The sequence below is a fragment of the Microtus ochrogaster genome, chromosome 10 (assembly GCF_000317375.1).
Source record: "Microtus ochrogaster isolate Prairie Vole_2 chromosome 10, MicOch1.0, whole genome shotgun sequence".
Taxonomy (NCBI): domain Eukaryota; kingdom Metazoa; phylum Chordata; class Mammalia; order Rodentia; family Cricetidae; genus Microtus; species Microtus ochrogaster.
The window spans coordinates 45,960,404-45,987,699 of record NC_022016.1 but is presented as its reverse complement, the minus strand read 5'-3'; the positions used below and the strand labels follow the sequence as shown (position 1 = coordinate 45,987,699).

The 27,296-nt window shown below is 48.2% G+C and overlaps 1 protein-coding gene across 1 annotated transcript; it reads right to left on the bottom strand.

Moving 5' to 3' along the window:
- Positions 1-5,768: 5,768 nt before the first annotated feature.
- Otud3 (OTU deubiquitinase 3) lies at positions 5,769-26,422 on the bottom strand. The gene is made up of 8 exons (XM_005352955.3): positions 26,105-26,422; positions 21,463-21,611; positions 17,031-17,143; positions 13,341-13,463; positions 12,516-12,647; positions 11,906-12,002; positions 11,151-11,335; positions 5,769-10,357 (listed from the first exon to the last, which is right to left on the bottom strand). The coding sequence occupies exons 1-8, from the start codon at positions 26,320-26,322 to the stop codon at positions 10,181-10,183; spliced, it is 1,194 nt and encodes a 397-aa protein (XP_005353012.1). The 5' UTR covers positions 26,323-26,422; the 3' UTR covers positions 5,769-10,180.
- Positions 26,423-27,296: the final 874 nt, after the last annotated feature.

Sequence of the window (27,296 nt, the reverse complement as noted above, 5' to 3'; positions counted from 1 at the left end):
AAACGGGAAAGTCCAGCCATGGAGGTTGCAGTGCGCCATTCGGGTGAGAAGGCCAGAAGAAGACTGAGCTAATGGGCCAATCAGTTTATAACGAATATAGGCTTCTGTGTGATTCTTCGGGACCTCACGACTGTGGGAACTGGGCAGGACAGAAACCCCAACAAGCAGGCCCTCATGTTACAATTTCCCTCTGTATGCTGTGATTACCATTAATGAATAAAGAAAACTGGCTTGGCCTGATAGGGTAGACCAGAACTAGGCAGGGAAAACTAAACTGAATGCTTGGAGAAGGAAGGCAGAGTCAGGGGGGAAGCCATGGAGGCGCCATCGGAGACAGACACGCTGGAACCTTGCCAGTAGGCCACAAGCCTCGTGGTAAAATATAAAATAATGGAAATGGGTTCATTCTAGGTGTAAGAGCTAGCTAGCAATACGCTTAAGCAATTGGCCAAGCAGTGATTTAATTAATACAATTCTGTGTGGTTATTTTTGGAGTCTAGGCGGCTGGGAACACACTAGCAGCCTCAATTCTACACTGTGCCATTGTATGCTGAAAGTATGGTGATCTGCTTTTTGATTTTGATTTTACAGGGGATTACAGTTAAGAGATTGCCTTGAGTCTCAGAAGGGATTTTGAACTTTGGATTTTAGACGTTGTTGAGACTGCAATAGACTATGACTATTGAAATTGGACTGAGTGCACTTCGAATCATGATATTGTTAAAAAAGCGTTTAGGTGCCAGTGAGTGGAATGGCTCCCAAAGGGAGAGGCACTAGTAAAGGTGGCCTGGCTGGAGTAGCAGTCTTGCTGGAGAAAGTGTTGGGCTCTGAGGTCTTCTTTACTCAAGCTACATTTGCAGTCCTGTTGACTGCAAGATACAGAACTCTCAGCTCCCTCTCCAGCACCGTGTCTGCCTGCAGGTCACCATGTCCCATGATGATAACGGACTAAACCTCTGAACGGTAAGCGAGCCACCACAATTAAATGTTTCCCTTTGTAAGAGTTGCTGTGGTCATGGTGTCTCTTCACAGCAATAGAAACCCTACTGAAGACACTTAGCTACATCCCAGATCAGCCTCCCTCCCTCCACATCTGGGCTTCTTTGGAAGCCCACCTTAAGGTCAGGCCTCGTTTTATGGTTATCAGTCCCTCAGGTTTTTTTTTTTTCAACTGAGACTGTTAATGTGGTGAAAGTCTGTTTGCCTGAGGAAGTTTCCGTGTCTCATTTCTTTGTTCAGATTCCCATAACAGTGTGTGCACAGATGTGTGCCTGGGTAGGAGCAGGGTGGGGGGTGGATAGAGGGATGGGTCTATCACCGATGGGTAGAAAGCTCCAGGACAGATGAAGGGATGGATGGATACACGGGAAAATGAAACAAGGAGCTACATGGAGGCTTTGGGTGTGTGGGTGGGTGGGGGTGTATGTGAATATTTCATAGCTTTTCTCTCCAATTTTGATGCGAGCATTTGGATTGGTTTTGCTTTTATTCCTACTGTGCCCTTAACACAAACTGCCCTGTTTTTTGTTTTTTATTTTTCAAGACAGGGTTTCTCCGTAGCTTTTGGTTCCTGTCCTGGAACTAGCTCTTGTAGACCAGGCTGGCCTCGAACTCACAGAGATCTGCCTGCCTCTGCCTCCCGAGTGCTGGGATTAAAGGCGTGTGCCACCACCGCCCGGCCCACAAACTTCCCTGTTAAATAACTTGCTGAATAAGCTATTATAAGTCACAAATGGAATTCCTGAGTTAATTAATAAGCCTAATTATAACATGACATTCATCTGCTGCTTTGTAGCCCTTTGCAGTTGGGGCCAGAAGGCTCGATACTTCATTAAAGCATATTCTTTCTGCCCAGGATGCTGTAGAGAGAAGCTAGCTATGGTCAAGTGGCAGGCAGACACCCCCATTCTCCACCGTCTTCATCCTACCTGCTGATACCCTCTTTGATTTCTACCATGTCACTTCTTGGTTCCCCACAAATCCTCAGCACTTCTCTATGGTCCACGAGCCCCTGGCATTGAAGGCTTGGTAATGTTAGATCACAGGCTTGTCCTTTGAAGACAGCTGTCACTCCAGGAGGCCAGATCTCACAGCCTGAAGAAATCAATCAGGCCTCACGCCACCATGGGTCTCCCTGTGACAGTTAAGAAGCCAATCTATGCTGTAGTTTTGACGGCATAGTTTATGGTCCTACCTGAACCTTGTGCCTCCATTCTAAGATCATGCAGGCTAATCCCGTGAATCATGTAGGCTATCCTGGACTGACTCATGCCACAGAAAGCTTCCTGCCAGCCCCTGAAAACTTGGGAAAGTCACACATGCCTTTTGTGTGTGGATTTCTCTGACAGCACCCACACTGACATGATCTCCAGCCACCAAGGTGGCGCTCTCCCTCTTCTCCCTTTAAGCCTGTTACAAAGCTCTCTCTGGGTTGACGGGAAAGCCTCCCTAATGCTTTAAGGCTAAGTTGACTTGAATGCCTTGTTCCTCTTTAATACCTTAGCACCTCAAGGCCAGCCATGGTCTGGTGGCCTTTTGTTGCAACAAACCTCACTTCTGCAGAGCGTTTGTGGGTCTGGCCCCTCTCAGAATCACCCAGCCAAGGCTGGGACGCCTCTCCACATTCACGGGGTTCCCAGGATATGCCCACGGTCTGCTTGTTGTCTATCCTTTGTGCTGTAGCTTCCTCAACAAAGAAGCTCATATTTCAGACGTATCCCAAGCCTCACCTTTCGGAACTGGAGTGGATGCCAACCTCTGTCAAACCACCCAGCTTGTGTCTGGATCTTTCCTAGTGCTACCCACCCCAGTGATCTGGGTCCTTTCGTGGTAGGCAACCTTGGGTCTATATCCTGTCTCTGCTTCCATCTTTGATCGTGGACCAGTCTGTTCCTTTCTGTGCTATTGCTCCTAACAAAAGCAGTGCACCAAGTGTCCACTAAACAGGTCGCTGAATAAATGAGTAGATGTGACAATAGAAGCCTTGCACCAACTGAAGCCCCTAATTATGATGGAGTAGTAGATCCACCAGCCTCCTGAGCAGTTCTCAGGTTTAAATGAGTGCCTGGGAGCCGGGCGGTTGTGGCCCATGCCTTCAATCCCAGCACTTGGAGGCGTAGGCAGGTGGATCTCCAGTACCCTAGTTAAAGAGATGGAGAATTCGAAAAGCTCTAATAGTAATGTAGCTGTGTTGGCAGAGTGCTTACCTAGCATATAGGAAGTCCTGGGTTCGAGCCCTGGATTGCAGAAATTGGATATGGTAGAGCAAGACTGCATTTCTTTTCTTTTTTTGTTTGTTTTATTTTTGGTTTTTCAAAACAGGCTTTCCCTGGCTGTCCTGAAACTCACTCTGTAAGACCAGGCTGGCCTCGAACTCATAGAGATCTGCTCGCCTCTGCCTCCCAAGTGCTGGGATTATGGGATTAAAGGTGCATGCCACCACTTTCCAGGGCAAGGTCACATTTCTATCACTCAGAAGATGGAGGCAGAAGGGTCAAGAGTTCAAGGTCATCCTCAGCTACACAGTGAGTTTAAAGCTAGTCAGGGTTACAAGGGAACCTGTCTCAAAAAAAACAAAAATAAACAAAAAACAAACAACAGAATACCACTGTGCGGAGAGGAGATTAAACAACAGGCTGGGAAGAGGAACAAATAAAGTAGAGGTTCAATGAGCCCACGTTGATCTTGGGGGTGTTGAGATTTAAACAGGAAACACGGGGGCAGGAGGCAGGTCCTAGGTTAAGGTGTGGGCCTGCCCATCACAGCCTCAGTCCTGGTCCTGAATGCTAATCCGCTAATTCCTGTAGTCACCAAAGGTCCAGTCTAGTCTCTTCAGGATGATGGACTCCAGGCTGCAGCCTCTACGGGGACATCATCCTGTGAGTGCTGTGTCCTGCATGATTCGCTCTTCCTGAAACCCAAGGTGACTGCAGGTTTAGACAATGGGTTTTTGTGCTTTCAGTATTGAAGAGAGATGAAACAGGTTTGGGTAGACAAACACGCCATAGAAACTGACAGGCCCATGCAGTCAAGCCAGAGTCTGGGCCAGAGTAAAGAGACACCTAGTGAAAGCAGGGATGCTGGGCTTGGAGTCAGCGCCTCTTAGCAAAGGCAGTTTCTAAATGCCTGCTTCAGCGGGAACGATGTGTGTGGAAAGGGGCACCGTACACGGTTGGTAAATACTACACCGACTCACTTGACCAGCCCCTGGCTCCCACAGCTCTCGAATATGCAAGAGCTTACAGGGATGCATATTTGAGAGCCATTAGCCTTCACTGCCTTTGAGCTGATGTCTCCAAGGCTAACAGGTAAAGGCGCTAAAGGAGATGCTGCGGAAGTTACTCCATTGTGTAAATGTACCACGTTTTCCTTATCCATTCTTCAGTCGAGAGGCATTTAGGTTGTTTCCAGGTTCTGGTTATGACAAACAAAGCTGCTATGAACATAGTTGAGCACATGTCCTTGTGGCACAATTGAGCATCCTTTGGATATATACCCAAAGTGGTATTACTAGGTCTTGAGGAAGGTTGTTTCCTAATTTTCTGAGAAATCGCCACACTGACATCCAAAGGGGCTGTACCAATTTGCACTCCCACCAGCAATGCAGGAGTGTTCCCTTTTCCCCACAACCTCTCCAGCATACCGTTCTTACAGGTGTAAGATGGAATCTCAGAGTTGTTTTGATTTGCATTTCTCTGATGATTAAGGTCCTGGTTGTTTTCTAAGACCCAGGGAGTCAGTAGGATGGATTCTCAGATGCTTGGAAGGGTGAATAAACTTGTAGATTGAATGTAATTGGCTCCCATAGGCTCAGAGGGAGTGGCACTATTAGGAGGTGAGGCTTTGTTGGAGGAAGTGTGTCACTGTGGAAGCAGGCTTTCAGGTCTCACATACGCTTGAGCCATGCCCACTGAAACAGACCACTTACTGTCGCTTTCTGATGAAGATGTAGCCAGCACCACATCTGCCTGAAAGCCATTGTACTCCCAGCTGCCATGCTCCCCGCCATGACGATAATGGGCTGAACCTCTGAAATTGTAAGTGGGTCACACCAATTAAATGTTTTCCTTTATAAGAGTTGCCGTGGTCTCTTCACAGCAATAGAAACCCTAAGAGAGAACTGAAAACAAACAGAATACTCAAATCGCTCTACCACGGGCTGATCAGAGCAGCTTCAGATAAGGTGCAGAACGTTTCCATCTGCAGAGCCAGAATCCGCGAAGCAGCTGGACCAGTCTCCATCCTCTTTAGCCAAAAGCTCTCAATCTGCATCAGTGTGGTCTAGGAGCACACATTTTCCCAGGCAAAATGGGACCAGAACAGCGCAGTTTATTAATTCTGTTAAACAAGGCAAGTGTACTGTTTCAGTGCCCCAAGGGGCAGTACAAGAGGAAGCCATGCTGGCGCTGTCCTGTGGAGGTAATTCTCAAGGTGGCACCTGACATGTCAGACATATTGAGGTCCAGGGAGGTCTTAATCAATGGTCTGCCCGGCCACGAGGCAGCCATACTCACCTGCACCCATGCTGCTTCTGCCAGGTCCCTAATGACTATCACACTAGGAGTCATAGTCTAAGCACCTCTAACCTCCCACACAAAGGTCTCAGAAAAGGCAATTTCCCAGCATGCTTTTCAGACCTTTCATTCACTTAAGTGGTGGTCGGATACTGGTGAGAACAATCTGAGCCAAGGATGTAGCTCGTGGTAGAGTGGGTGCCTAGAATACTCTCAGACAGCAAGTAAACAAAAACAAACCAACATGGACTTTGCTTTTAAACTAGAATTTATTGGTATACAAAATCCATTTCAAAGATAAAGTGGCACATCTTTGCGGCTTCTATTGCACCAAGTGTTGAAGATCAAAAACACAAAACATCTGGTTCTTAAAACACTGCAAATAGCCAAGTACAGTACTTTGGTAAATAAAAAGATAAAATGATTCGGATGAACACAAACTGAAAAGAGACATCCTAGGGGGAAACAGGCTCCAGACACAGAAAACAGCTATCTCTCACCTCTACACATAGCTAAGGCAGACTTGCTGAGTTTATGGGTCATGACCCCAAGAAGATTTTAGGTCTCTGTAACCTGAAGTTAGAACAAGAACAGTGCAATCGGAAAAAGGAGAAGGCAGATACACTGGCCCCCTTTTCTAGGGGGACAGACAGACACCAGCACACCAGCACGCAGGATGGTGTTGAGACTGGCTCAAGGCTCTTGTCTACCTTTCTCCTCCAAGCTTCGTGAGGGATGCTGGGAAGGTAGCCACCATGGAAAATGAACCCCAAGAACAGGAAGACTTGGAGCCCCACACCAGCAGGGCTCAGGTTTCAACAGAGGGCTGGCGGGGCTCAAATCACAGGCAGAAGGCTGATGAACGTCACTGAGTGCCGTGGTGATGGAAACAGGGGACTGCGGGGTGCTCATGAGCGAGGATCGGAGCCACACCCCAAAGGTTTTCCCCTGTGCTCAGGACAGGGCACAAGGAATCCTGGACCACAGGGCTGCCCTGATGACATAAAGTCACCAGCCATCTCCAGTGAGCGTCAGGAGACCCACATTTCAACTGAGCTACAGAACAGAGTGAGGCCCTAAAAAGAAAGGGCTGAAGACAGGGTCAGGCCTTTCCTGGGATGGAGGCCAGGCACTCACAGGACACAGCTCTCTGCCTCACACCCTGCGCTCCCTCCCACTCAGGACAGAGGCAGGGTGTGTATGGTCCCACTCAGCAGTCAACTTTTAGAACCTAAATGTGCTGCTCTATTTTCAACTCAACATTGACCCTGGAAACGGCAGGCCTGCGAGGTTAGGGATGTGCTCCTGGAAAAGCATCTCTTGGCCTGTTCGGGACAACGCTGGGTGTGAGCCATACCAGCTTTAGCGAAAGGAAGCACACAGCAGGTAAAGGAAAGGACAAGACTGAAGCCCTGCACGGCCTGGGCCTAGAGGTCAGAGGTGAGAAGCTGCATGCTGACATGGAGCTCAGGAGGGGCTCCATCAAGGCCACAATTCTCAGGAGGCTCCCCCTCTTTCTGCTTCATTCTGCTGGGGTGACTGAGCCACTCTCTGGGGATTCGGGTTTCCTCTACCCAGCTGGGTGTCTGAGCTGAACATTTCCGAGGTAAAATAAGGGCACTCTGTGTTGTCCTGGTAAAACCCAGGCAGACAGTAAAGGACTCTGAGCGCAGTCCACTGGCAAAGTCCACCTGACACTACCAGGTAACCCGAGCCACTGTTGTTCCCCAGGGAAGCAGGGTATTCTGCCTGAGCTACAGAGAGGTTCCCCGCTGAGCCCCACTCCAGCTGCCCTGCAAGGTCAGTCCACTTCACTTTCACAATCAAAACGAGGTCAGAAGTGTTTTCAGAGCTCACACAAGAAAATATAGGCAACCATGGTGGACGTTTAAGACTCTTCTTCCTGCCACAATCCCCAGAGGTAGATGTTCTTGTGAAAACCCAAATGAACACATGCATTCTCAGCATTATCTCTGGTGGGCTCTACTCTCCAAGTCTGGGCAGCGCTGTTTTAATTCATCTGCCTCCAGTGCAAAGTGCTGCCATTGTTTTTTTTTTTTTCTTTTCTTATTTTAACCTTAAAAAAATTATCCTTAAAATCCAGAGAACCTCTCCACAGAGTTTATAAAGCCAGTGAGCCTCCATGAAGCACTGTGGCTTTCCTGTGTGCTCACAATGAGCTACAACAACATTCTCAGGTAGCAGCTGAGGCCCAGCCGGAGGCTGACAGGCTCCCTCCCTTCCCATGCCAACTTCCCTGTGAGGACCTGGACTGGAGGAACAGTGTTAACCGTTGTTACCCCAAAGCTCGACATTCTGGGCCTCACTTTGGTGCCAAGGAGGTAAAAACAGCAGGTGCCCACTACAGTGGTGACGCCCACAGATGACCCAGCGGCTCTCACTCAGTGAGGCTGAGTTGGCAGCACCTTGAAGCTGGGTGCAGGCTCCCCACTTCCAATAATCGGCACACTGAAGAGACACACCATCTGAAACTGGAAAGTGTGGACAGAGACAAAGGAACCTTCTTTGAGGAGACTGCCACTGCAATCCAGGACACACAGCCACCGCCTTCCAGAAGCAAAAGTGAGTCTGTAAACCTCCAGAGCAGAGCTGCCACCCGAGAGGTCTATGCTGTCCTCAGCCAGGCAAACAGCAGCTCCTTGCGTGGCCAAGAGGCTGCTGAGAACTAGCCACAGCCTGAATTTTAAGTGTTGGGGATGGAGCCCAGGGTGTCCCATACAAGTGCACCAGGCTCCCCCAGCCCAGCCACTTCTGACTTCCAACCCTGGGGTTTTGGTAAACAATGCTAACCTGTCTGCAAAGACCTGGCATGCTGCACTCAGGCAGTACAAAGAAAAGCAGGGAACAGAGAGCTTCCATTTAGATGAATTTGGCCAACCCACACCCTGTCCCGGGTGGCCCCACACTGGCTCCCAGAGCCAGCTCCACTCCTATCCCTCAGAGCACGGCAGCCACCACCTTCCCTTTTGGGCCTGAGACCTGAGTCTCCCAGCTGAGAAGGAAAAAAAATGCCATGTCGCTTTCAAATCTGCAGTCTTGCAATGTCCTGTAGGTAGAAAGTAACGCAGCATCCTGGGAGAGATTCCAGGAGACTTCAGGAGTTCCAAACAAAACACAAAGTTCCAAGGCCAAACAAAAGGAAAATTAAAGGACATCATTAAACTGAAGAAGTAAACGGCCTGCTGATAAGACAACTGGATGAACCCACAACCTGCCCAGACAGTGGTGTCTGTGTCTAAACCTTTTCTAATTTTCCTTTTGCTTCTAGTGATAACAAAAATGTTATCTTCTGACCCAGCATACAGTGTTAGTCTGAATAGTAGGTTCCCAGGAGGTGAAGGCTTTAGTCATGACTGTCCACCCCACGGGACAGTTTACAGTAAACATTCCTATAACCCAGCCTGAGGAGCAGCACCCTCCCTACTGAAGGTGCTTCAGAACTGAGTCATTCGCAGGCTTCCACAGCACAGGTTCTCTCCCCTGCCAGCTCGCCCAGCCACAGGCAGCCTCAGCCTCGGCTGCACTCTTCCCAGTACTGAAATCCCAAATCACAAAGTACAGGACACACGCTGGAAGAGTTTTCTCTACTGGGTAGGCAGTGAAATGGGGCCTTTTATTCTAACCCTGGCTAGCCTGGAACTCACTACACAGCCCAGGCTGGCCCCAACTTTGCAGCACTCTTGCCTTGCTTGAGGACTGGATTCCAAGCTTGAGCCACCATGCCCAGCTATGCCATGGGATTTCATTTCATTTTCACATGTTAAGAAAATTTAGTAACCTGTAAGATCAAACAACCAGTTATTTCCCTATAGGCATCTTCCTGAGTCTAGAATATCAAAAAAGAAAAAATAACATTCAAACATGGAAAACTTTATCCTGTCGACTTCTCCCATAGAAGAAATCTTCAGAGTCTTCTAAGGAAAAGCCTCCCCCAGGCCTGCCCTGTGCAGCTGCGGGCTCAGCCCTGCACATCAGAGCTCAGAGCTGTCACAGCAATACCCCCCCCATCTCCTAACTGTCCAGAGAAACATCCCAAACTCCACTGCGCTGTGGAGCTCCCAGCAAACCCAGGCTCTCCCACAGCCAGGCACACACGCCACCTGGCTGGAGTGGGGAGGGCAGCCACACTGAGGTGACACCAGAGATGGGAGGAAGGGAGATGTAGCTGATGTCCCTGACTGCCCTGACATGTACAAGCAACCAGATGAGAAGCCAATCACATCTCGGCACACTCCTGAGCTGGTGCCAGACCTGCATCCCTGCTTGGAAATGAAAGAGAGACAAAGTTGTCACTGTGGGGGTTTCTAATGATTGTGCTCAACGACTTGAAGATAATGACAGCAAACCCACTCCACACGTCACAGAAGAGCCTAGGATTACCACGTTCTGATACACGGGGCAAATAAGGCCTCGCTCCAAAGACTCCTCTGCCCCATAACCCACCTATGAGTCCATACTTTCTTTGTGTTTCAGAAAGTGGATGGCTCCACCGTACTGTCACACAACAAACAATGACAAAGCTCAGGACAGACGAGGCAGCGCGAAGGGCACTGACTTCCGTGGGCTCGTGTGGGCACTGTCAGAGGACACCTGGCCGGGATACCTAGTCTGCAACGTTCATCCTCCAGCTCGCAGGGGGCCGAGCATCAGATGTTCAGAGCAGCAAAGGTCTTCACCAAGGTAACCTGCGTATTCACATCCACCTCGCTTCTGTTAGCATCCCTGTGGCTGTTCCTGCTCTCCAGGGCTTTGTGCCGGTGCCTCTCCTCCTGTCGTTTCTTCTTCTCCAGTCGCTGTTGCTCCCTCCGCTGCTTGTTTGTAACCTGGAAGAGCCATGTGGGTCACTGGTGCTATGAGACTATGGGCTGACTGAGCACAAGGCCCAGAATGCTTTTAGCAAGAACAGAGAAAACCAGCCTGAGAAACCAAAATAATTTTTTTCATTACTGTTAAAATATACTTTAAAATGTATGTTTCCTTCCTGAAGCATCAAGTAAAAGCAATCCTCTTCATAAAACAATCCAAATATCCATAGACAGTGCCCCAAGTCCAGCCACTGACGACAATCGCAGGGGCCTGGAGATGCTTCTCCATCATTTAAGACTCTAGATAATGGCAATAAAGTTCCCAGACTGTGGCATCATTTTCTGTACATTAGGTGGCAGTCTAGCTCAAAACATCTGCCTTTAAGATGAGTTCCAAACTGGGCAAACTAATGATGCTGTCCACCTGTGAGAGTCGGGGCAGGGATGGAGGGGTGTACCCGACAGGCTAGCAAGAGCCTGAGCGGATCCTGAGAGACATGCCCTCGTGCCACCTGGGACACTGTGCAAGAAAACAACGCAAAGCACAAAGACTCACAAAGACACCCGCAGCTCTGACAGTCACAACGGATGGGAAAAGGCAGCTATGCATCTGTACAGAGGGCTATCGACTGTTGTGATTGTGGGACAAGCAAAGTCTTCATTCTAGATCTTATGCTTCTATGGACCCCGCCCCCAGAAGCTCTACAAGAGCTACTTTTACACATCTAGAAGAACGCACGCCAGGGTGAAAATCAGCTTCCCACCCGGCTATAGAATACCACGGTGCCCCTGCCTCCCGACCACGCCATACCTTTGGGATCTGGCTTTTATTTGCTTTGTTTCCTTCGCTAGGTCTGGTCCGAGCCTTACTATTTTCCGTTTGGCCTTCACTTCCACCCTGATTTCCAGTGAGTCTGGAGCTGCTGCCTGCCTCCTCGAATGAAGGGTCACACTGTTTTGACACTTGGTCACTAGCCTCAAGGTTCTCCTCTGTATCTTCCAAAGAAAGGCATTTTGTTAAAACCAAGAACCCAACAATTACACAAAGCAATTGCAGTTACGTTACTGCAAGATCACCAGGGTCCCCAGATCCCTGACATTTATAAAGTCAGGTTCCTCGAGATGGTCAGGAGGCTGCAGGAAGCATTTGAAGCCTCTAGCTGGCTCCAAGGTTCACAGTCCCTTCTGCCAGCAGCATCTGTTTCTTAGATGACTTTCAAAGAGAACTTTTAGGAATAAAGCATTCATTTCTATCCCAAATCTAGAAACAAAACATGACCTAACCCTATACTGTCCAATACTAGGCCAGAGCCACACATGGCTGCTAAGATTTAAACTTATTAATTCACTTAAAATCCAGGCCCAACCCCACCCCGCACATGCATACCCACCACACTGCACTGCAAAAACACAAGGCAGTGTTGACGCTCGCAGCCTTCACAGCGCTTGAAGGGGACAGAGGGATAGTGTGGACACTAAAGCAATCATGGAGGCTGTGGACACCTGCTTGAGGGAGCCACCGCATGACACTTGAAGCTTATTTACAAGTCTTAACTGTGGACTTACTGTTTCCTTTCCCCTGGGTCATCTGAAGTATGGCCATTATTGCAGATTCAATATTGTAATTTTCTGCTTCCAGGTTCTGGACTATTAAGTTAAAATCCTATTGAAGAAGCAGACAGACACTTAAGAGTCTAGATGTGTCACGCTTGTGAGCTCTGCTTCAGCAGCCTGATACACACAAACAGGAACAGAGGAACTGACAAGGCTCCAAGACCATGTCCACCAAGAAACATAAATTTCAAACAAAGCCATCAAATGCAGTAGCCATTCCAATGAATTTATAAATAAATTCTCTTTATAAAGCTAAACTCAGGAAAGATTAAACACACCCCTTGGGATTCTGAGAATTGATGGGTGAAATCCAGCAAACAAGGGAAATGAATTAGCAGCTCTCCATTCTCTTGGGCCTCTGGCAGGTCAGCTCTAGCATGGCAGCACCTGCTATGCAGCATGGCTGGGGGAAGGATACTGAGCATCCAGCTGTGAGGTGTGGCTGGGGGGGATACTGACTGAGCATCCAGCTGTGAGGTGTGGCTGGAGGAGGGGCAAGGATACTGACTGAGCATCCAACTGTGAGGCAGGGGGTGGGGGGGCGCGGGGTAAGGATACTAACTGAGCATCCAGTTGCGTTGCCAACTTTCTGGACAGCATCTTCCACTTCATCTTTCGGGCCGTCTTCAAAGTCCACCCCTTTTGTCTTGATCTTTCCTTTTTTATTTGCTTCATCTTGATGAAGCATCTGAAACTAAAACACAGCATAGGAACCATGGGCTCTAGGAAATTCCCCTCAGCTCTCTAACACAGCCCGAATCACAAACCACCCAAACACAGGAAGAATTTGAAAAACAAGCTGATGAAAATAGTAGTGGCTAGATTCACCCACATGAGAATCTGGGACAGCCCTGCATACAAAGAAGAGAGGAACTACACAGGAAGAGCAGCAGCGAGGCACCCACGGTATTTGGACGGCAGTACTGGGCAGTGACAGCTGAGTCTGGCTTGCGTAGTTGCCAAATTTCAGAATAGACTTTTAAATATAAAATTAATTTAAAAAATTCAGATTGTGTATACATCTAACTATAGGTGCCTACTGGAGGAAGGTAAAGGGACAAGTGTCTCTCACTTCACTAAAAAGTAAGAAATACAAAATACAAAAAAATGTTTTTTACATTTATATGTATGTGCACGTGTGCCACGACCTCGTGTGTGTGTCTGAAGACATCTTGTGAGAGCCGGTTCTTTTCTCCCACCATGTGGGTTCCTAGAATCAAATCCAAGTTGTCGGGCTAGGCAGTTAGTGCTTTTGTCAGCTGAAATATTTTAACATTCGGAGCCACAGTGCTCTGACAGCAACTTCTCAATAACCTGCAACAACAGCTGGTCCCTGGTGCTCAGCTTCCTGCAGGTCTGAAAGCAGAAGGAACGGAGCTTCACTCACATCGGTCTGGAGGTGTGCTGGCGCTTCCGAGTTGTCATTGACCCTCCGAACGCTGTCATAGTGCTCGCCGTAGCGGTAGGCGATGTGCAGCTCCCTCGCACTGCTCTTGTCCGTACCACGAATCTGCAGACACAGGAGAGGATCTGGAAGCGTGAGCCTGTGGGGACTCTGGCTAGGACATGCCACAGTCTCTGAGCTCTCTCCCTTGCAGGCTTCCATGTGCCTACGTAACATTTGCCTAGAGGCAAGTGAATCTGCATGGAATGATTAACCAGCCAGGGGCAGGCCTGCAATGAAGTCAGATAAAACTAAATGCCTGGCCTCTCAGTGCACAGGCTCCTCCCACTGGGAAGACCCTGAAGCAGAGCCAGCTTTGTTGAGCCCGAAGCTCAAACAGATTGAGGATTACTATTGCAAAAAAAAAAAAAAGAAGTAAAATGTCAAGTATAAAGTTTCTAGATCCTCTTGAAGATCTCAAAAAACACTACAAACCTGGCTTGAACATGGCTTAATAGCTATAATAACTTTATCTCCGTTTCCAATCACACATGAAACTTACAGGCAGCAACAATCTCAAAACCTGCCACTTGCACCAGTTCTAAGACAAAATTCCATAGAGTAAATCTGTACTAGCTCATCACACAGCCCTGTGCACACTTTACAGCCCTGGGCAATGGCCACCCTGCCCTGCACACACCACTCTCTGAGCACTGTCCACACTGCCCCCTGTACACTGAGCAACCCTGGGTACTGGCCACAGGGTGTTACATCCCAGCAATGCTTTAGGATACAACAAGAATTGATTCCCTAAAATCATGCAAAAAAAAGCATATAAAACTTTAAGTGCTGGGCTGGGTAGATTCCCTCCAAAACACCCATAATAAAACAGACACTAAAATAATTCTGATTCTGCCTCTAGGTAACTGTTGTTTCTTTTCTATTTTTTTTTTTTTGTTGTTGTTGTTGTTTGCTTTTGAGACAGTGTTTCACTATGTAGCTCTGGCTGTCCTGGAATGCTATAGACCAGGCTGGCCTCAAACTCACAGAGGTCCACCTGCCTCTGCTTCCTAAGTGTTGGGGTTAAAGGTGTGCGCTACCACCATCTGGCCTGTTTGTCCTTTAAAATTCCAAAACATCAGCCCTCCTTATTTTCACTAGAAGTCCCAAGTAATCTGAGATGATCATTAACTTAAATAATATTCAAGATCCAAAAACAGCAAGTCAGCTGAAATGATGGTGGTGGTGCACACCTTTAATCCCAGCACTCAGGAGGCATTGGCAGGTGATCTCTGAGCTTGGGGCCTGCCTGGTCTACAAGCAACAGAGATATGAAAAACAAAACAGACAAACAAACAAAAAACCCCACAAAACCAGCAAGTCATGGGACAGGAGGAATCATACAAATCCTGTGTAGGAAGTGCAACAACTCTAGCAGAATGTCTAGTCTGGAGACAGCAAGTCTAGATGGACATGGGACACAGCAGCGGCACCACTGTCTCCCAGAAAGGACACTGACAGAGGAAATTTTCACTTTGTCTTCACATGACAAACTTCCTAAATCATCTAAAGATTTAGTAGCAACATATGAACATTATGAAAAGAAATCCAACTGGAAAAATCACCAAATTGTTAGGAGCCATGTACATACTCACATCCAGCAGGCCTATCACTGGCTTTGTAATACACAGAAACTGCTCACAGGCGTGCACAGCAATGCAGGAGCAATGCAGGTTTCGGTATCCACGTTACTGACTCTGAGCCGACTCATCATTAATGCAAGAGCTCAGAACAGTGACTGTACTGCCAGGCAGAATAGAGCCAATGGGACAAATTTGTTTTAAGTATATACTTCCATTGTTTTTTCAAGTCAGAAACCAGAACGCAACAGAAGTAGATTTGAAAAAAATATAAGAATTGGGGCAATGAAGAAACGTTACAGTTATTGTCAGGGAAAGCAGCAGACAGCTACCTCGCTGACATGGGTTCTCCTTCTCCATCAGGCTCCGCACACCATACACTCAAGTGCCCTGACAACGTCACTGGTGGCGAACACTAATAACAAACACCTGGAACTGGAGGGGCGCCTGTGTTCTCGGCCAGCAGCTCACTCTTAAGAGTACCCACTGAACACAGGGTCCTCTCCCTGCTATCCCGACATCTGACAACACTGGGCCAAGGACACGGATGCTGTTTCCCTCCTGCTCACTGCATCCTGAGGCAGATGTTCTCACCAGCCCTGCATGCAGCATATACGTCACTCTGTCTTGTGTGACTCTTGTTAAAATGACATTGTAGCAGATATGAAAGGCTGAAGACTTCCATTTATGTGACAGAAAAGCAAGACGATAAGGAAACATGAATCAGAAGCTACCAGAGGCTGGGAAAGCAATAGTGGGTGGTGACTAAACAGGGCAGGCACTAACTTCTTGGTAGAGTGGAGCTACTCCATATGTTGATGGTGGCATAACATGTACATCAAAACATGGAACTATAAACCAGAAAACGGTGAATTCTGGCATGTGCAACTTATATTTCTAAATACTGGACCCTCTTTTTAAAAGAGTCAAGCCATTACTCAGGGGGTTAAAAAGGGGTGCATGCAGGCAGAACACGAAAAAAAAATGTCATTCCCTTTAAGAGAGGTAACGCATGCAGGTGCATGCGTGTGTGTGTGTGTGTGTGTGTGTGTGTGTGTGTGTGTGTGTGTGTGAGATGAGTGAAAATTCTTGTATATGTGGTTAAAATGTATTGTAAAAACAGTGTGATGTGCACCCTCCCCAATCATATGCCCAATGTGGGGTGAACGGCAGAGGACACACACTAAAAATGCCAACAGTCCTAATTCCAGTCAGGGTGACTCTGGTGACTCTCGCCCACCTGCAGGGGCTTTTCTGAATTTCCCAGTTCTTCTTCAATTAAACATTTCAACTTCCTAATAAAAAAGTTCTAATAAAAAAGTGACAGAGAACAGGAGGGGCAGAAAGTTTGTGCTCAGAATCTCAAGCTGTGCCAGATACAAAGCCCTGTGAGTTCTGAGGGTGAATAAGGAAGTGGAGTGTACACTCGGTCAGCAACCTCTGATCACCTGGGCTCTGGGATGCTTGGTCTGATGGACTGAGAGATGAGGTTAATGCAGGAGATAAAGAGAAGCAGAAGGAGCTGAATGGACAGTAGAGGGCTGTGTGGCTTAACTGTCTCCGCCTGGAGCAAATGTGTTATAAAATCCTTATTGCAGGAAAAATCAAAACACAAACGGAGCTGAATAAAAACAGCAGTCTACTGGTCAGAAAACTCAGTAGTCATTCTGGCAGACACAGTCATTGTAACGGATCTGATGACACTTCTCTACTCCTAAACACACACACAAACTGCAGGGGAACAGGTACACTTCAAAACTACAATTTGTGTGTACTAAACATTTTATTCTACGATAGCTTAACAAATTATGTGAAGCATTTCCACATTAGGTTCTGTCCCCACATCACCACTTTGCTGACAGCTGAGCAATATCCCCAGGATCAAAAAGTGCTTCTCTCTCACACTCCAGACTCCGTTTGACCCAGCATGGAGGTTAGTTCCAAATCACAAGATTCCTGTCTTTGGTTAGCTCATGGTCCAAGCTATTCTTAGGAGTTCAGCATCACAGGTCAAGCCCATCATCTTCAGGACATTCCTAAATAGGTGACCTACCTGCCACAAAGGGGCATTAAGCTGATGGATCACCACATTCAACTGATGGTTTCTTGCAAAGGCTACAATTGCATCATTGCCAGCAAAAGTACCAGGCTTTGCCAAACTGGCCACTGCATGGAAACAGGAAAGAAAAATGAAGTCTTTACGATGGAAAATGCAAATGCAAACATGGTTGGTATTTACGTACTGCAAGCAGCGAGAAGCATGAACACACATCTCAAAGGCCACCGACCGTCAGTCTAGGGAGTCAGAGGTAAACAATATGCAGACTGTACTCGGTGGTGCTCGTCATCAGAGAAGGATCTGCTGATTACTTCCTTCAGAAATGCTGCGTGCTTCCAATCTGCATGGCTGCATGACAGGCACGGCATGTACACAATAGAGCATGGCAGCAGCTCACACTAATGGATGCTACATGCATGTGTCAAGCAGTGCAGGTAATTTCTCAGAAATCATCACTTTTAATCATCAGAGCAGTGCTTGGAAGGATTATCACACTCGCCACTAGAGAGATGAACGCGGGAGGGGGGTGAAGACAGCAAATAATGGCCAAGGACACAGAGCCTAAACTTGGTGGGCTAAGCTTTCATCCTAGCAGCTGACTTCACAGCCCTGGCTTATGGCCACTGTCACTCTGCCCTGAAGAAGACTATAATCAGAATAATATGGACAATGGTGACAACCAGGTGCTTCAGGACAGGTCTGATCTGGTCTTTACTCCAGGCTCCCGCAAAGTATCTGCCAATCTTTTGGACTTTCCAAAGGAGAAGGCGAGTCTGTCTTTCATGATGGACCTTAGTCTATAGCTGCTAACAGACTATACAGCAGCTACGTGCTACCACAAAAGAAACAGCAAAACCAAACCAAAAACAAACAAACCACCCAAAAAACCAAAAACAAATAAAAAACCAAACAAACAAATCTGGACTGACGCTGGAACAAGCTTCCCTACTGACAGTACTCTGTGTAGAGTCACAGAAATGCTAAGAGCATAACACTTCCGGAAGACAAGGAAGCACTGGGTTTGGGACCTTCTGAGACCTGACTGTGCTGGACTGAGTTTTCCCTGTGGCTAACTTTAGTTGCTCCCTTCCCCCACAGAACCACTGCCATCAGAGCAGCTCCCGTGAGTGTGGGGAAATCTGAATGTGTACTAGTGTCAGAGACGAGGGAAACCCTGCACAGCTATGCTCTCATACCTGAGCTTCAAGTCAGAAACATAAAGGTGTGTGTGTGCACGCGTGCACAGGGAGGGGGTGGAGGATAAACTACTGGGCTGGGACTACTAAACCGGTGCTTCAAAGTCAACGGATGATATTCCAAACAACAAGAGAGACTACGGACTCTTCTGAGTGACAGGAACCTGGACTGCAGAGATACAGGGAGAAAACCGGAGAGAGGAGAGAAATTAAAAATCACAGATCATGAAAGGCTGTAAAGTGCAGGCTCAGCCCCCACAACAGTGGGGACTAGCAACAGATTTTGGAGGAAAATGAAGTTGGCTCACAACTCTGTGATCTAGAACAGACTGAATATCAAGAGGGACACAGAGCCAAACCACACTGCACCGAGGGTACCTGTGAAGTGGCATTCTATTTTCACTCTGTCGCTGTGACAAACACCACGACTAAAGTGACCTGGAGGAGGGAACGCTGATTCCATCTTACACTTCCAGGTCAGTCTGTTACTCAACGAACCTGCAGGCAGGCACAGAAAAAAGCTGCTTGCTGGTTTGTCTCTAGTTTATAAACCTATGCTTAGCTGGCTTTCTCATGCAGCTCAGGACTACCAGTCTAGGCATGGTGCCACCCACTGTGAGCTAGGTCCTCCTATATCAGTTATAACAATCAAGACAATCCCCAACAGACATGTCCACAGGCGAATTTGATCTAAGGTTCCAGGTGACTCTGGGTTATGTCAAGTTGACAGTAAAAACTAACCAGTGGGGCTGGAGAGACGGCTCAGGTGTTACAAGCACTGGCTGCTTGCTCTTCTGGAAGTCCTGAGGTCAATTTTCAGCAGCCACATCTATAATAGCATCTGATGCCCTCTTCTGTCACGCAGGTACAAATGCAGAGCACCCATGAATAAAATATGAATAAAGAAAATTGAAAAAAAAAAGAAGAGCAAACAGAAGTCAGAAAAAATATCTATCCCCATGGGGATAACAAACTAATGAACACAGGTGGTAAGAGGAAGAGGCAGCTGCTGAGGAAAAGGTCCAGAGATAATGGACTGGTAAGAGGGGACAGGGAGTTGAGGATCCAGGTCTTGCACAGATGGGGACAGGTGGTGCAGAGTCTACAGAGCCACATCTACGTGAGATAATCCTGAAGACAGAGCCAAGTGCCAGGGTCACTAGGTCCTCACCAGTGAGACATTCCCTTGTTAAACCAGCAAATCCTCTATGGGTACCTCCAAATATCAGGTATGGCTGGATCTGGAACAAAGTCACAACAGCTCGTTCCTGAGAAGGCGATGGGTCTGGGGATGTGCAGACTCCCTGCTGGTTTTCATTTCTGCTCTGGCACTCAAAGCTGTTGTCACCTCTTCAATGCTCACACTTCCATGCATCGGCACTCAGTCGTGCAGTGACATTTCGAGAGAACACCTTCCCACTGCACAGCTAAAGTGACATCACTCTGACAACAGGATTTGAGCTCCCTGTCCTACACTGTTACACCCCAAATCCACCACAGGACCCTTCCTAAAGATGCTCAAGTGGAATTCAGATCACAAAGTTCATCCAAAGTAACACTGAAAAGTGACAAGATTCTTTAATTTTTTTTCTATGCAGGCTGGCTTCAGACTCCTAATCCTCCTGCCTCAGCCTCCTGAGTGCTCTAACAAATGTGCACCAGCACATCCAGCAACATGACTCATTTTAAACACACAATTCCAAAATCTGCCACCACCACCACCCCCACACACACACATCTATAAAACGCTAACTCTGAAACAGCCTGTCTGCTTGAAATGTGACCCCTGGAAGAGGGCCACCAGAGTACAGTAACAGGTACAGCCTATCCCCCTCACTCCCAACACACACGCCAGACTCAAAGGGCCCATTCCCAGTTAGGGGTTAGGACACTTAACAGTGTCCAAGATATGCCCCTCCCTCTCCTAAAAGCTTAGAGCTATTCTTGTGTTTGTTTGTTTTGTTTTTGTTTTTGGAGACAGGGTTTCTCTGAAGCTTTGAAGCCTGTCCTGGAACTAGCTCTACAGACAAGGCTGGCCTAGAACTCGGAGATCCACCTGCCTCTGCCTCCTGAGTGTTGGGATTAAAGGAGTGTGCCACCACCACCTAGCTTAGAGCTATTCTTAAGCAGGACCTTCAGAACAGCCCTGGTCTCCTCGCCAGAGTGAACTGTTCCACCAACTGCTCTGGGACTGGCCCTTCACATCTCTCTCAGAACTGCAACACAGAGAGCCTCCTCACCAGCCTCCCCCCTAGGCTTGCTCTCCTCCATTCTCAATGGGGCCCCACTGTCATCAAAACAGAGACCATGCCGCCTCATCCTGCTAAGACACAGATGTCAGCCTTGTACTGGAGCTACTATTTGTGGGTGAGGATGAGCACGGAGAACACTTGCTTACCATTCAAGAGGAGGTGAGTTTTACCCCCTGGACCCCATAAACTGGGTGTGGTGGCATGTGTAACACTTGGGAGGATCAAAGGTCAAGCCACAAGCACACCCAAAACTAAGTTCCTAACACATTCAAGTTTAATAGACACCCTTTCAAAAAGGGTGGGTGGGTGGGCACATTTAGGTTTTTGGTGAGATATTAATGGGCTTGCTGATTTCTTTTTTCTAGCTATAAATACATGGTTTTTAAAAATAAAATAACTTCAGGAGACAATTAAAGCTATCGACAGCCCCGTCATCCCAGACAGCTAACTAATTTAAGAATTTAATTTTGTTATCTAAGTTAATCTTCACAGGAAAAAAAAAAATCCCGCCAGAGAGGTGCTATATTATCTCCTTTTTATGAAAACGTAAAGAACCACCACGGCTGCTAGCATCTTCCCTGGCCTCCACCATCTCCCTGCATGGAGTTTAAAAAGTGGACTCCGTACCTGTATGCTTAGAGGTTATTCCCCATCCCACTGGTAGGAGGTCACAAAGTCTCTGGTCAATTATCATCACCCCCTCTTCCTTTTCTTCGGGGGTGGTGGTGCTGAGTAAGGATCAAGTCCTGTGAGGTTAGCACTCTACCCCAGCCACACCCAAGCCACCGAGTGCCAGTACTTTTAGTCAAGGTGACACGCAGCTAAATATAGATTCCCACCTGCAGAGCGTGGGCTATTCACAGAATATGCAAACAAGTTTGCTGAGTAAATGAATGGCATAATTTACATTAGCAAACCCTGGCAGTGGGGGTGGGGTGCTGGTAGCTCCTGAAGGACCCAGGGTCTCGGTGAACCTACCATGCTTCTCAAAAGGAATGTCGTCTTCCACGAAGGGCTCAAAATCTTCGCGCTGCCTTATCATGTAGTCAACGGTCTCCTGTCGGTGCTTGAGATGGTTCCGAGAATGACCCTCCAATTGATCACCCAAAGCTCTGAACAGGCAATTGCTGTCAAAACAGAGATGCTGGTCAAGGTCTTTCAAAACTGCACTTAGCTCACCTAATGCAGGACGTCTCCCGCCTGACTCCTGAGGAAAGGAGACACCGCATCTCAGCAGATCACCCACGTGAGACAGCAAATAAGGATTCCGTCCCGCTTACCGGCTGGCGGGCTCAAAACAAATATTAAATTACTCAGGGCCTCAGTTGGCTCAATGGTGGAGCTGATAACCAGGGTACAGACCTCAAAAACCACTCCAGGCCTAAGGTCTAAAACTCCCAGACCCCTTTCCAAACTGACGTCACAACTACCGATACCTTCTGAACCAAACTTCACTAAAGGTGCCCAGCTAGGTCATCTCTCATTCAGTACTCAAAAGACAGCAGTTTGTCAAGCTGCTCAAACAAACTAAGCTCTAAGCTCTACACCAGACCTGGGAGCTAAGAACATAGTTGTGAAGGCTGAGGAGGGAGCACCTGGCACACATGGTTACCAGGGAAAGACAAGCCTCACTGTCAGCTTGCTCTGCCACCAGGGAACAGCGATGCCACTGCTAAGCATCTTTATTTTCTAAACTTCAAATGCTGGTAACAGGGCTAGCACGATGGTTAGTGGGTAAATGTTGGGCCCAAGATGCAAAGCTGGGCAACCCTGCTCTTGCCATGACTCTCCCAACATTAATCCCAAAATATTAGCCATAGTTTACCACATTTAAACTAATGTTTTAAAGTATTAGTTTAAAAGTGCTAGTAATACACTTTTATCTGGCATACTTGGAGCCCACTAACAAGTCAAAAACACTGCAGTGGCTTGCTTTGCCGATGAGGTTATAAGGCAGCAACACAGGAAACATAACAAACACTCTAGTTCCCTTAGGGAGCCAAGCAAACACTGCCGACACCAGTGAGAACAAAACCATGACCCTAAAGGCCTCCGGAGACCCCGCTGTTTTCCTGAGTTCACACTCTCACTGCTGCAGGGCAGCTGGGCTGCTCAGTGCCCCCACTATAGACACCTGGGGTCATTCTGTGCCGCAAGAAATGTCCTGCTCACTGCCATCCTTGGGAACATCCTTAGCCTCTGCCTACCAGATGCCAGGACCACACCACCTCCCTCCTCACCAGCTGTGACAACCAACAATGTCTCCAGATAGCCCCAGTTGTCCCCTGGGAGGCAAAACCATCCCTATTTGAGAACCACTGTGCTTTAGGGATACACAGATTTAAGGTCCTGAATTTGAGTTCAGAAAAACAACCAATTACAGAATGCTAGAAGGAACACACCTATAGCAAGTCGCCATCTTAGGCCATCCAAACTGTAACAACGCCAGAAGAGAAACAGCAGAAATGCATAACTACTTTTTTTTATATTAGCAAAACGTCACTATATTTTAACCTAATACTACTCAACAACAAATATTAATGCATAAAAAAAATCTGTGAGTCAGGTGGTGGTAGTAGTATATGCCTTTAATTCTAGGAGACAGAGGCAGTTGGATCTCTGAGTCTGAGCCCAGCCTGGTCTACACAAAAGTTCCAGGATAGCCTAGGATACAGAGAGAAACCTTGTCTTGCAGGAAACAGAAAAAAGAAAAGAAAAGAAAAAAAAGGAAGGAAGAAAGGAAAGACCTTCCCATTCACTACAGTGATGAATGACAGCAGAGCCAGGCCAGGCGGTAGTGGCATACATCTTTAATCCCAGCATGAGGGAGGCAAAAGCAGGCCCATCTCTGTGAGTTCCAGGTCAGCCTAGTCTACAGGGCAAGTTTCAGGACAGGTTCCAAAGCGACAGAGAAACCCTGTCTCGAAAAACCAAAAAGAAATAAAAATAAAAAAGCAGCAGAGTCAGCCCGTTGTCAAATGTCACCCAAGCAAAGACCTGTTTTCGGCAGGCTGGTTTCATGAAGCTACTTAACACTGCCAAAGAACAGACTGGGAAGTAAGGTAGCATCTGCCCCCCACTCCCCTGCACTACTACCATTAAACTGCGCCCCCATTCTGCTGCACAACTGACGGGGTTATCAGATACTGCATGCTCCAGGACTTACACGCAGTGCTCATCTGGGAACGCTCTCTTGGCAAACTCAAGCTGTTCCTTCTTGAATGATAAAAGCATGGCTTCGTCTGAGAGGCATCTTGAATGTGGAAAGTCACTATTTGCTGGCTGAGTAAGGCACTTTAGGCACTTCCTTCTTGATAGCATCTCTATGATAGGTCACTAAGAATATATAAAACCACTTTCCCCATAGCAACTGCTTCCCAAGTAAATTAAATCCTGAGACTCTTTCAGGATGTCCATAAATTCAAGACAAAGACCTTTATCTTCTTCACTCTCATCTCATAAATTTACAGTGTTTCCAAGAGGCTACCATCTCGCTGGGCATGGCGGCCCACACCTCTAATCCCAGCACTTGAGAGGCAAAGGAATTGGATCTCTATGAGTTCGAGGCTAGCCTGGTCTAGTAGTGAGTTTCAGGACAGCCAGGGCTACAAAGAAAAACCCTGTCTCAAAGAGAGAAAGGCAGGGGAAGGGGTGGGGCTACTACTTCAAAGCATGGGTGGCTAATGAGTGTAGGTCTGTGCACTTCTGTAAATACTGAGCTATGGCTCAAACAACATTCATGCCTGTTTATTCTTTAGCAAATTTTAAGAATACAAAATTGCTCAACAGAGCAAAATATAAGTGACCTACTGTTACACATCTCTCTACTGGGAACCCTTCTTCTTTATCTCGGTCATCTACCTGTTTCCAGCTCTCCACTCAAGCAAAGTATGAGGATTAACTGGAGAAGTCTGCTCTATAGGGGTGGAGAAGTCTGCTCTCATAGGGGTGGAGAAGTAAATCCTCCCGAAGTTGCCCAGAACCTGATGGAAGCCCTAGCGTTTCTCACTGTGGACTTTGATTTCTGGTCAAGCACAACTGTGAAGTAGCTATTTCCCCAGCATGTTTCTTTGACATAGAGAAGCCACGCTGTCTGCCAAATACAATCTAACCATTTGCAGGACAACCCCATCTGAGTCCACTGCATTCCACTGAAGTTTCTTGTTTGGTTTGTTTTTTTGAGACCAGGTTTATATAGATGAGGCTGGCCTCAAACTCAGAGATCTCCCTCCCTCTGCCTCCCCAGCACTGGGATTAAAGGCCTGCATGGTCACCATGCCAGGCTTCAGCTGCTGCTTTGATGTCTGCAACAGCGTCTGCGCTTCGGCTGGAGCTCTGTGGCTTCCCTTGATACTTTTTAGCCCTTCATTCAAGAATTTAAAAAAGTGCCAGGTGGTGGTGCACTCTTTTAATCCCAGCACTCAGGAGGCAGAGGCAGGTGGATCTCTGTGAGTTCAAGGCCAGCCTGGTCTACAGAGTGAGTTCCTGGACAGCCAGGGTTACAGGGAGAAACCATGTCTCGGGGGAGAAAATGTCCTAAATGCCTTCTATGACCCAGGAACTGCTCTAAGTGGTGGCTGAATGCAATTACGTTCTAATTGCAACTTAAGCAGAAACACTTAGCAGGAAGGTGTGCCCAACTCTTTGTGAGCAGAGCAAAATCCGATTCGCCTGAAGCTCTGGGGGTAGGAAAGACAAATGGGGAGAGGTGATTGTCTTGATCAGTGTACTTCAGCGCAGTATGAAATGAAGAAAACACTTTCCGTGGTGGACAGAGGTGCGCATCTTTAATTCCAGCAGGCCGCGGTAACTTTATACACAACCTGGTCTACAAAGGGGGTTCCAGGCTAGCCAAGACGACGTAGTGAGAAAGAAAAGAAAAAAAAAACAGGAGAGAGGAAAAGAAGAAAGTTCTTTCTTTAGTACACTTTCTCCCACAATTTCGAAGGTTATCGAAGTTTCTTTGGTTTTCTTTCTTTTTTAAAATGCTCTCACTCTTACAGTCTAAACCGGCCTCAACCTCATAGCAACCCCGCTGCCGCGACATCTGGGGAACATCTGGCTTATGTTCCTTAGCTACACCCACTCTTTCTGCAGCTCAACCTGACCACTCATGAAGAAAACACTAATAGTGCCTCTTGCAACAACACACGGGGCAATCAGGTTCCCTCGGACCTGCTAACCCTTCTCTCCCAGTCTCTTTACCCTTTTCCTTCTCTCTCCCCACGCACCTGGAACCACGTACCCTTTCTATTAAGTCCTTCCTCCGTTCCCTCTTTCCAGCTCCCATTAGTGTTATCGGGTTACCCGAGAAAGAGCTGGCCCGGGATTCTCAAGCAATGGGTTAAGTCCTTTGCTTGGGGAACCCAAGGCGTACAAAGATGCCTCCAGCTCTCTGCCCTCGTTACCCCATTGCAGAAGAGAGCGAGGACGCCCAGGAGGTCTGGCATGACACCGTGCGGGACCTAAGAGCCCTCCCATTCGGCTTCTTGACAGGTGCACCTCGAGGTCACCTCTCAGCCCGGCCCCGGCTTCCACCAGGCCCGGTCCCTGCTTCCCTCACGGCGACCGAGCCTGAGCATCCCCAAGCGTCACCTCCCGCACTCCCGGCCCGCCTCACCCGTCCCCCGGCACCTCCCGCAGTTTCAGCCCCAAGGCCTGCAGCTGGTTGGCGAAGCTCACGAACTCTTCCTCGCAGCCGCTGCCGCCGGGCTCGGGCCGGTTCCGCCGCTCCTTGGCCAGAGCCCGGCGCGCCGCCCGCTCGTCCCGCTTGCGCTCAGCCTCGGCTCTGCGGCCGCCGCTGCCCGGCCGGCTCCTCGCCGCCTGCTTTCGGGACATGGCTGCGGCACACGGCCCGCCGCGGAAGGAGCCGGAGCCCCAGAGCGCGGGGCCCCGCAGCCTCAGCCGGCTACCCGGCCGAGAGGCGCAGTGGGACAGCGCCCGGAGACGGCGACACGGCCACTGCGCCGGCGCGGTCGCCTGGCACCCGGGTCACGTGGTGGTAGTCCCGCCCCCTGGAGGGATAGCCTGCAGGCACCATAGAGAGAGCGCTAAGAGAGCTAGAGAAGCACCTCTTCTGCCCCCTAGTGGTAGGTAGTGCTCAGTGAGGAGCAAGCGGGACCAGGTGGGGAAGGTCAAGACAGACTGAGGTTGTCAGAGGAGTCAAATCTAAAAAAGAAGGAAATGGAGACAGGTGAAGTCGGAAGATACTTGTCTGGAATGAGCAAATTCGAGTTCGATTACAACTACCCGTGCAGGCGTGCGAGCGTGCACAGATCAAGCCTACAATGCTTGCTCCACCAGCATGAGAACCTGAGTTGGGGACACCATCACCCACTGTACTGGGTGGGTTTTGTGTGTAAACTTGACACAAGCTAGAGTCAACAGAGGAAGAAACCTCAGCTGAGGAAATGCCTCCTTGAGATCCAGCTATAAGGTATTTTCTCATTTAGTGATCAATGGGGGAGGGCACAGCCCATGGTGAGCGGTGCCATCCCTGGGCTTCTGGTCCTAGGTTCTACAAAAAGGTGGACTGAGCAAGCCGTGGGAGGCAAGCCAGTAAGCAGTTCCCTTTCGTGGCATCTGGATCAGCTCCTGCCTCAGGGACCCTGCCCTGTCTGGGTTTCTGTCAGCAATGCTGAAGTGTAAGGGAAATAAACACTTTCCTCACAAGCTTGCTTTTTGGTCATGGTGTTTCCTTACAGCAATAGAAACCCTAAGGAAAACACCTACTTTAAGAAGGATAGGCATGTGAGTGAGCCCATTGCTGTGGAAGCAGAGATAATCCACTGAAATTTATCATTCAGGCAGCT